An 11372-nucleotide genomic window follows, 5' to 3' on the forward strand; every position below is an offset into this window, starting at 1 on the left:
AAAGAATTGGAGCCAACTCCTCAGCTGCATGCTGCAGATGACCCAATTTGTTAAATGAAAAGCATCAGCTTTTATACCATTTCACAATCAAGTTTTGTGTAAGATTTGACATTAACATTTGATTTAAAGCCCTTTCTGTTCCCTCCACCTGAGATACAAAAAAAAAAGGTTAATTAAAACATGTTCCTTTCAACTTTAGATTTTTCTTCAAGCAAACTTAAAGTTTCACACTGTATTTTTCTTAAAAGGTCAATGACAGTAGCTATTCTATTCCATATTAAGAACAAAGCTTTAATAAGTAATAAACTATGATACCTAACATTCTTTAACTAAAGGCGTATGTAGTTAACAAAAACGCATGAAAGGCTTAGGCTCATGACATTCTTAAGGCTGTGGTTTATTTGGCGCCAGCAAGCTAAGCATTTAACCTATTGTCCTGACTTACGTAAGTTCCAAAGCACCAATTTCAATAGAAAGGAGTATTATACCCCAAAATTATCAAGTGCCCCCACAAGGGATGAGAGTTACAGGTGACACTATTATTTAATAAAAAATATATCTATTGTAAAAAATAGCAATTTGTAGGCCATACAACTCTTTTCCCAGCCCCAAACTTCTTTTCATGTGAAGGGACTGAAATCATAAGTTTCCCCTGTATACTCTTACAAAATAGGTGCCATAAATTGTTACTCCAAAACGAAGGCTTTTTCCATTATATTGTTTAAATGACTTCACTCTGTTTTGGTTCAGGTGTTTTATGTACCCAGGGCAAATCCTTAGCTGTAAGAAAGCTGTGAATCAAAGATAGAAAAAGAAGGATAAACACAGAAAAAATAGATTAACATATTTTTTAGGGGATATCATTTTTATTTTCCAGGAAACCGATGTTTTTCAAGGAATTGCTCTGCAATCCTTCTTCTTTCTTCAGCTCGTCTGTAGCTCTGCTAACCAGACAAGCCTCATGCAGGTGCCGACTGTGGCTTTGTTTTCTTTACTGGAGCGCCCCATGGCTCCCGACACTGAGCCTTGGGTCTAGAAGCAGTTTCCTGGTTCAAATCCTGGCTTTAATATTTAGTCACTTAACCTTGGGGAATTTACTTAACCCCTTTATTTCAGGTTTGTTATGAGTGAAATGGTTTTAAAAAAATACAGCATTTCCAAGATTGTTGTGGAGATTCCATTGGTTGATCTATAGAAACAGTGGTGACGGCCACTGAGTGCTCATGATGACAGCTGATACGACGTTTTGTTGTAACCATTTTCTTTTAATATTTTGGGAATATATATTCTTAGTATGTACCAAAATTATCAAATATGTGCTGAGTGTCTGCTGTGTGTACCAAGTGCTGTGTTATTTCCTGAGAGACATAAGGAAGTTTAAGAAATAGTCATTGTCCGTGAAAAGCTGAAACTCTCCTATGGAGAAAGAGACGATGAAATGCTGGGATGCACTGTTACGGGTGCCCAGGGAGCAGAGGACAAAGGCAGGTGGTCAGCAGTGGCTTCCGAATAGCATTGCATAAGAACTAGTAACCTTCAGACAGGATGAGCTGCAGGTACTAAAGTGAAGAAAAAGGTTAGAAAATTGTGCTTACATCAGTATGATTGGAGAATTGCTGCAGTGATGGGAGAAGTGAAAGGATGAAAGGAAGAAACGAGGAGAGGCTACAGCAGGAGGGCAGTCCTAGTTCTGTGGCTGCCCAGTGTCCAGTTCTCTTCCCAAACTTTTCTTGCCCTGACTTCTTTTCTATTTTAAAAACCTTTCTTCTCCCTAATGTGCCCACTTCCTGCACAATCAAAATTGTTTACAGTCAGCAGAAGAGTCCCTCAGAAAATGTTTTAGTGCAGGACAGATGAATGGAAGGATGGGTAGATGGGTAGACAGGCTACACTCTGTCTCTAGTTGTTTACCTTGTACTAACCAATCCACTCTCGTTTCATGTTCCTGTGGCTCAACCGAAACTGCTCTTTCCAAAGTTATCATGCACGTGTGACACAAAATACCAGGGACACGGTTTGATTCTTTTCTATTTTGACTTCTGTGCTTCATTTGAAATTTAAAATTCCTTTTTCAAAATTCTTTTCCCTTAGCGTCCTTAATTTCCACTATTACATTATATGATTTGCACATGATTTTTAAAAAAGCAGTAATAGTTAAAGCTTAAAGAACCTCTAGGCCAAAAAAAGACCTTGTTTCTTATACTGAATGCACTACTTACTACCTTTGAGATCTAATAGAAATCCAGTATCCGGAGCTGTAATGCTTTATCTATAAAATGAATGTTGAATCCCCTGCATCACAGGATTAATGCAAGAAGAAAATCAGTAATGTAATGCCCAGTTTAGAAAAGATGGAAAATGACAAACAGGCTGTTTGTTGTATTAAAAACGATGTTATTTACCTAATGCCTTTCCTCAGAAATTTTGTAAACTAAAGCTTGACTAGAACAAACTGGATCCTAGTTCTCTGAGTTTAAATGTATCAGCCTGTCTGTCACAGGCTGTCCTTAAACAAGATCTTTTTTTGTGTTGTTTTGTTACTTTTTTGCTTTTTTTTGGGGGGGTGCTGCACCTGCAGCACATGGAAGTTCTCAGGCTAGAAGTCGAATTGGAGCTGCAGTTACTGGCCTATGCCACAGCAACATGGAATTCATGCCAAGTCTGCAACCTATACCACAGCTCATGGCAAGGCCAGATCCTTAACCCACTGAGCAAAGCCAGGTATCTAACCTGCATCCTCATGGATACTAGTTGGATTCATAACCTGCTGAGCCACAGCAGGAACTCCTTAAACAAGATCTTAAAAGAACTGCTTAAAAACTAAAATTGGCATTATTTTATTCTGTAATGACAGGAACATAGCTCATTTATAGCTGTATGTTTCGAGTTGTCACCATAAATATGTATTGAATGAATAAATGCTGAGATTTTGATAAATTGAGTTAAAAGGATAAAGCCCTATACTTTAAAAATTTATTGTTTCCTTAAGAACCAATTTTGCTATTTTTAATTTTATATATTATTCCTTTGTTATGATATTTTTAAAAAATAATTTCCATAGACCTGGAAGAAGGCTCAGTAGGAAAATGGTTTCAGTATCTCTTCAGTCATAGCAGCTTGGAATGGGGAGGGCAGGAAAGTGAACCTTTGAAGCAGGAAACACTCATGCTTACTAATTTCTTCTACTTTTTGATTTTTTAAAAAGATTCCTTATTTTCTGCTGTGAAAAACTTCTCAGAGGCTGCTTCAGATTTTCATAGAAGACTTTCACAAGTTGATCTTAATAAGTAAGTTTCCGATGTGAAGCTCCCTACTGCTTTGAAAAGCAATCTGGTTCTTGGAATGAACTGTGTACACTCGCAGAAGCAGGCGACTCTAAATCATTGCTCCTCAAATTATGGTCCACTAGCCAGCAGCATCAGCATCATCGGGGAGCTTGTTATAGAAAGGCAGAGTATCAGACCCCACCCAAGACCTGCTTAGATTCTGCACTTTAGCAAAACTCTCCAGGTGGTTTGAATTCACGTTAGAGGATGAGGATCGTATCTGTCGAATGGTAGACCAAAAACTCATCCCAAGACAAGGGCCAAAGAGACCTGTTTTCAGGAGTTTGCATACGAATTCTGATTATAGAAGGTAATTCATAATTCTCCAGGTTTCAATCCATTTGTAATATATTTCACCACAGTCCCAATACTTCGAGGATCCGTGTAGATATATTTTACTGATAATTTTTTTGCATTTCATTTACCCCCCTGCCCCTTTTTTTTCTACCACTTTTAGATAGAAAAATAATTTGTTATACGCACAGCTTTATGTAACAAGCATAAATTTTTCCATAGTACAGTGCATGGCGCATTTCTTAATTTTTTCAGATTCAAGCAGAATAAGCTTTCCTACCTCCCACGCAGGCAGAAAGCTGTATGTGTCCCTGAGAGAGGTCTCTCTCCCACTTGGGTTGTAGGGCAGCCTGGGGGACTTCTGCACTGTGGAAGAGAGACGGCAGATGCCAAATGTGAAAGGGACTCCCTGCCCACTAGGGGGAGCTTCTCCCTCCTTGTAGACTCTTGCAACTTCCCTTCCTCCTGTGTCCTTCCGCCTTTACTCTGCACCTTTCTTCCACAGTAGAACTAAATAGCTTATCAGGAACACCTTGGTGGCCCACCCTGTCTACCTTTGCAGGAGGCCTGACTGTCCCCCCTCAAAGAATTAAAAATGTCTTTTACTTCTTTCTGATTAGTCTGTGGTCTTGAAAAATAAAATATAACATTTCCCCATTGGCCCTTCTGCTGTTACAAATATTACGAAGACACCCCTGCTGTTATATGTAGCTTACAGGGTCTTACTGTGTATTTAATTTTCGTTTTCTTAAAAATCTGATTTCAGAACTTTATGTCCCCATGCTGTATCCTTATTTAATATTATTTTAAAATATGGTTTCATGGTAAGGGTTGTAATTATCTATTTCTTATTCTCCAAGCCCCGTTGCCGTGAGAATCATGAATGACCAGTTGATGCTCCTGGAAAGAGCATTCATCGATCCTCTTGGTTTACCAGGGAGACCCTTCTACAGGTAAGGAGGCAACAGGTGTTCTGCTAAAGGATGCCACATATGTCACTGTGACCAAAACCAGTATACTCGAGGTCTGCTTTAAACTCCTGCTACCAGATGAGTGGAAAGTGGATATGTATCCTGAGAGAAATAGGGATAAGATGATGCATAACAGTGTAATTTGTAATATCAGAAAAATTAATTTTATATTGTGTGTTGTTTTGCTGCAGATGTACATGTAGTTGAAAAAGAACTCCTTGTAACAAAATCTCAAAGCTGTAGAATCTTTGAGGGGATCTGAGAGCTCCTGTAGTTCAGCCATCTTCATGGATCTTTTCTGTAGAATCTCAGACAAGTAGTTATCCAGCCACTGTTTGCATCTTCCAGGGCTGGCAAGTTCTGCATGAGGAAGTTCATTCCATTTTAGGAAAGGTCTTCTTAACAGAAAGTTTTCCTCTTAAAGATGTATTTCCCTGAAATTTTCTCCCTCTGACTCTGTTCTGCTCTCGAAAGCCAAATAGAAAAAGTCTAGATCTATTTTTATATAACATTTCAGGTTTTTGAAGATGGCTACCATAGCTTCCCCTAAAGAAATACCCTCTTTTTCTACCTCTCTCTCAGGGTTTCTTTCAGCATCTTGGCTGGTTTTGGATAACCTGCAGTTTTTTTTTTAGGTACTTTTTAAACTGTGGTTCCTTGGTAGAAATTAGAAAGGTCCTAGCATTTAAGGTCTGAAAATCTGTGTTCTAGTTCATTTGCACATGTGTGCTTTAGAGCAAGTCCCATCTAGGATTTCCTTATCTGAATTAGGATGGTGATAACTGCGGTTTTACAAGGCTGTTTATCATCAAACAACAAACACAGAAGGTAGTTCTATATGTTACCTTTCTTACAGATAATTAGTGATCTGCATTATCATTTAGTGAACTATAAGCACAGGCTCTTAGAGCTCAGCTCTGCCACACATGGGGCAAATTACTTCCCCCAAAACTTGGGTTCCTCAGCTCTAGATGGAGATTACGATACTTTTTACTCCTTAGGTGTATAGATTTAAGGCATGCAGACTATTTAGTTGAGAGAGAGATACACTCAGTGAATGGCTATTTGTATAAAATCATAATCATAAATAAGGTGAACATTGGTTATTGATACAAATGAAATGGCAGTAAGCAGTGAAGTATTTACATAGATAAAAAGTTGAATGCAAGTCTACATGTTAATCCTCTTTTGCCCATCATTACTCTGTCTTTACATATTTATTTTTAATTAATTATTTTTTTGTCTCTTTAGGGCTGCACCCGCAGCATATGGAGGTTCTCAGGCTAGGGCTCGAATCAGAGCTGTAGCTGCCGGCCTACACCACAGCCACAACACCAGATCCGAGCCACATCTGTGACCTACACCACAGCTCACAGCAATGCCGGATCCTTAACCCACTGAGTGAGGTCAGGGATTGAACCTGTGGTCGGATTCATTTCCACTGAGCCTCGATGGGAACTCCCTTATTTTTAACTTATATGATTTAAAAGCAAACCATCTCTTGGTTTTCAAGTTTGGGCTCTGCAGCATGAAAAGGGACAGTGATCACAACTAGACATTTCTGTTACTTTTTTCAGAAAAAGTGTTAAGCATTTGGTGTTAAATTTTGAATGTTATTATGTACATATGTACATATATATATTTATTCATTTGTATTTACGTAAATGGGACCATGCATTGTTTTGCAGCTTTTTTCCATTATTTTTATCTTCGAGGTCTTTTCATGTCAATATATATAGTTCTTTCTTCTCATCTGCTTTATAGTGTTCCATTGAATAACTTACATGTGTAATTTTTTTTTTTAGTCCTTATTGGGCTTTTAATTAATTTTTTCCCCCTAATTATTTATTGTTATGAAAAGTACCTCTATAGGATGTCCCTGAGTCCCACTTAAACATAGGTTTTAATAATGGGTCCCTGAGATTTCAGGGTCAAAGGAAAAAGAAATACATTTTAAATTTGATTAATTAACTGTCAGACTGTCCTCCAGAAAGGCTGCAGTATATATAAAAACTATATTTGGAACTGTTAATCGAAGATGAAAGCTGTATTTTTTAAAATTATTCAAACATTTTTTTTTTTGGCTGTGGCATGCACAAATTCCTGGGCCAGGCATCAAACTCAAGCCACAGCAGTGACAATGCTAGATCCTTAACTCACTAAACTGTAATTAAAATGTCAAAAAAGGAGTTCCCATCATGGTGCAGTGGAAATGGATCTGACTAGGAACCATGTGGTTTGTGGGTTCAATCCCTGGCCTCGCTCAGTGGGTTAAGGATCTGGCGTTGCTGTGAGCTGTGGTGTAGGTTGCAGACGAGGCTCGGATGCCGAGTTGCTGTGGCTGTGGTGTAGGCCGGCAGCAACAGCTCTGATTAGACCCCTAGCCTGGGAACCTTCATATGCCTCAGGTACGGCCCTAAAAAGAAAAAAAAAAAAAGTCAAAAAAAAGTTAGAGACAAGGAGAGAATCTTGAAGCAGCAAGAGAAAAACACTTTTTGAACAAGAGGACTCCCTTAAGACCATTAGCAGATATTTCAGCAGAAACTTTACAGCCCAGAAGGAAGTGGCATCATGTATTCAAAGTCTGAAAGTGAAAAATTTCTAACCAAAATGAAAAAAATCATATCTTCTCAATAGAAAAAATTTGGCAGAACTCAGCGTCCTCTTATGATAAAAAGTCTCAACAAACTGGACACAGAGGCGCTGGATCTCAACATAACATAAGGGCATATGTGGCAGACCCACAGCTGCCACCATACTCAGAAACAGAAAGTATCTCTTTCCAATCAGGAACAAGTACGCCCACTCTCACTGCTTTTATTCAATGCAGTACTGGAAGTTCTAGCCACAGCAATTAGGACAAAGAAGTCAATGAGAAGTCAATCAGAAAGAACTAAAACTCTCACCATTTGCAGATGACATGGTCCTATATGTCGAAAATTCTAACGATTCCACACGCAAACTATGAGAATAAATTCAGTAAAGTTGCACAATACAAAATACACAGAAATCTATGGCATTTCTACACACTAATGATGATCAGAAATTAAGACAACCCCGTTTACAATTTCATCAGGTTTACTTCATTCCTCTATCATAATATTGTATTATACTCTCACTTTACAGTTTTCCAGAAGAGGGGATGTATACTAAGGAATACCTGTGACCTGTATCTGTAATATCTGTTTATATATAGATCAGAATATTAATGTTTATACACAGTTTAGCACATATACTTGTCTTCATAAGAAATACCCATTTGAGGCCAAACTAAAATTCCAAAGCCAAGAGTAATAAATTCTGATGTACTCTGGGGAATCTAAATGATTATAAATTTCTCTTTGCTAATTAATACTGGCTTATAGAGAGTTCCATATTGTCTTGTACTTAGCTTTACATCTTGAAGCTCTAGGATTTGACTGTTAGACCTGGTTCCTGGTAAGAGTGTTTAATAAAATACATCCCTTGCTGGAAGGCAGAATTCTAAACCTTGGGGAGAGAAGTAGCTTCATCTCTTGAGCGACTTAGGAGATAAAATAGGAAATCACCTGAAAACTTTCCTTCTGCATCAGAAATTGTCTTTGTGAGCAGTCATATACAGCCATTTCACCTCTGTGGAATGATCTTCATTACCCTTAACCATTTATGGTATTTTTGGAATACAGGCTTCTTTCATTATTGCTTTTTCATGTCTAAAAGTATTGGAAACAACCATAATTGTTGCATGGCTAAAAAAGGCAATACAAAGATAATTTTTAAATTGTTTATTAAAAACATCCATAAGGCACCCATGTTTTATGTAGTCTGTTAACGGATGCCTAGGCAGTTAGACAACTAATGCACATTAACTCATAGGAAAGAATCTACTTCCAACTGTACGGGTTGGCAATGTGATATGATTTTTGAGTGACTTTACTCCTTTCCTTGCTTAAAATTCTAGCATTATTTAAGTATCTCAGACCAACTGTATGTTTTCATTTTGGAATAACAAAAGTAAATGCCAGGAGGAGACATAATATGTTTAGTAAGACATGGTCTAACAAAAGGGAATGAATAAAGAAAAAGCATATAAAATATAATGTATGCATACTTTTTAGCTCACCCTGCATTCTTTGTTTTTTTTTTCTACTAGGCACATCATCTTTGCTCCAAGTAGCCACAACAAATATGCTGGAGAATCGTTTCCTGGCATCTATGATGCTATGTTTGATATTGACAATAAAGCAGATGCTCATTCAGCCTGGAAAGAAGTAAAGAAACACATTTCTGTTGCAGCTTTTACAATTCAAGCAGCAGCAGGGACTCTGAAAGAATTCTTATAGTAAGATCTTAGCCAACTGGCTGCCATTAAAAGTCGGAGAATAAAATCCATCTTTCTTTTTGATAATGCATGAAGCTGGAATATGCCAGAATCTTGCTTTTCATGTCATTTTGACTTGAAACTTCCATCTTGTTCATCTGCAAAGAGAGTTTTGGCTTTTTGAAAATTCTTAACTTCATCATCAAAGTGTGATGATCTAATAAAGCAAGAAAAAAACGCCAGTCATGTCAGAAAGAGGTAAGGTAAATGAAAATTCCTTAAAGTATAACATGGCAAGGAACCTGAATTCTTCAGATGGCAGAGATGGAAAAAGCTAGCACAACCACTTGGGAAAGCAGTCTGGCACTTTCTTATAAAGTGAATTATATACTTACGTTATAGCTCCCAAATCCTACTTTCCAGTATTTACTAAGAAGCAAAAATATGATCACCAAAAGACTCTTACATGCATGTTCATAGCAGCTTAAGGTGGAAATAACGCAAATCTCCATCTACAAATGAATGGATAAACTGTGGTATGTACACAAGGGAGTCCTCAGAAGAAAAAAAAGAAATACTTGCCACTAGATGTAATATTATTTGCAGACATTGTTCCAGGAAGAAAGTCAGACGCGAAAGACTGCCTTAGTATGAGTCTATTTACATGAGGAAACAAAACTACAGATTAGACCAGTGATTGCCTGGGTCAGTTAGGGGGAAGGGAGGAGATGTGCTGCAAGGAGGCATAAGGTGTGTTTCCTGGATCATGATCTGGGTGATGGTTATGCAAGTATATACAGTTGTAAAAATGCATCAAACTGTAAACTTAAAATGTGTAACAATAAATTAATAAATTTCATTACCAAAAAAAAAAAAAAGTCTGACAAGGAAACTGGACTAGCGTAGCTTTTCTTGTGAAACCACTGTAGCATCCAAATGGTAAGAAAAAACTGAATAATAGCTGTACTTTTGATAGCTTCAATTCTACTGAATGATGTATGTCTAATAGGCGAAGAAAACACAGTTGACCTTTGAACAGAAGGGGGTTAGGGGTGCTGACCCTCTGTGCAGTTGAAGTTCCATGTGAAATTTTTACAGTGAGCCCCTCCACAGCCTTGGTTCTGTACCCATGGATTCAGCCAACTGTGGATCATGATGTACTCTAGAACATGTTTAGTGAAGAAAATCTGTGTATAAATGGACCCATGCAGTTGAAACCTGTGTTGTTCACAGGTCCACAGTAGTTGCCACAATTCTTCATATCCTGACTCCTACTGAATGGAAGTATATCAGCATGTGCAAACTTTGAGCAGAGCCTAATGATTCAGAATTATGAGTAAACTAAGATGAAAGCTTCAAAAGCTTGGTTGTTGAATTACTTTGCCAAAGAGGTGAGAACCAAAGGTTAAACAAGCACTCAACAGGTAAGCACATTAAGTATAGTAAAAAGTGACAGTGCAAAGTCTGCAAAGAGAAACTACCCCACTACCCTTGCTCACTGGCCAACAATACATTTTAATAAAAGAGTGAGGGAGGGTACAGACATTCCCAATGTATTTCAACATTACCAGGGAGTATCTCACTGATTCTCCACAATAAGTGGCATGCGCAGCAGTGACCTTAAGTCATCAGGATAAATTTTAAATGTGATCTGCTCATTTCACTTAAATAGGCAAAAGATTATTCTGCTTTTTAAAGGACAATAAAATATTTCTGAAGTATACATTTATAAGGCTTTTAAAATTAGACTTTTATAAAAAAGTTTTAGCAAATCTAGGGATTTCGTTTTACTACCGTATTATATTACCTTAGCATGATACTTTATTTTAGAGGAATAATTGTATTTTAACTTTGTTAAAACATTTTGTATGAGAGGGTATTTATTACGTTATGACCCACGAGAGTCTCACTTTTCTACTGTCCTGAGTAAATCACTAGATATTTTGGAGCATTAAGTTCCTCATGAGTAATGATTATTAAGGCTACATCCACCTCAATTATATAATTTCTATAGAGGACAAAAATAGATGAAAAAGTTTATAAGTCTCTTTTATGTTTTTCTTATTGGCAGCTTCCCAGAAGACAGACATGTACTGCTAAAACAGCATGTGGGGTTGGAAGTATGAGTTTAGAGAAAAATAGTAAGCTTTGCAACATACCGTTTAACTGGTAATTTTTAAAATCATTTTTAATCACTAATTATTAGAATAGAACAATGGTTATGTGGCAGGCACTGAAATAAGCCCAGGACATTAGAGAAAATGTACTACCACATGTTCAAGACACAAAATATGTGCTTGAACGACTTTTTTTTAATATATATTATTTATTTATTACTCAAATGAATTTATCACGTCTGTAGTTATATAATGATCATCACAATCCAATTTTACAGGATTTCCATCCCATAACCCAGGCACATCCCCCGACCCCCCCAAACTGTCTCCTCCAGAGACCGTTAAGTTTTTCAATGTTTGTGAG

General features: G+C 37.3%; 1 protein-coding gene across 2 annotated transcripts in view; it reads left to right on the forward strand.

The window, feature by feature from the left end:
• The window catches only part of NAALAD2 (N-acetylated alpha-linked acidic dipeptidase 2), a 56154-nt gene extending 45756 nt beyond the window's left edge, over positions 1-10398 (forward strand). The window contains exons 17-19 of one of the 2 annotated variants that reach the window (XM_047753674.1): positions 3206-3287; positions 4481-4573; positions 8724-10398. In XM_047753674.1, coding sequence (XP_047609630.1) covers positions 3206-3287; positions 4481-4573; positions 8724-8913 — 365 coding nt within the window. In that variant the 3' untranslated portion in view covers positions 8914-10398. Of the gene's footprint in view, positions 1-3205; positions 3288-4480; positions 4574-8723 lie in introns of those variants that run through there. The other variant, XM_047753675.1, reaches the window with a different exon arrangement.
• The last annotated feature ends 974 nt before the right edge of the window (positions 10399-11372 follow it).

This window comes from Phacochoerus africanus, chromosome 11 (assembly GCF_016906955.1).
Source record: "Phacochoerus africanus isolate WHEZ1 chromosome 11, ROS_Pafr_v1, whole genome shotgun sequence".
Lineage (NCBI taxonomy): Eukaryota > Metazoa > Chordata > Mammalia > Artiodactyla > Suidae > Phacochoerus > Phacochoerus africanus.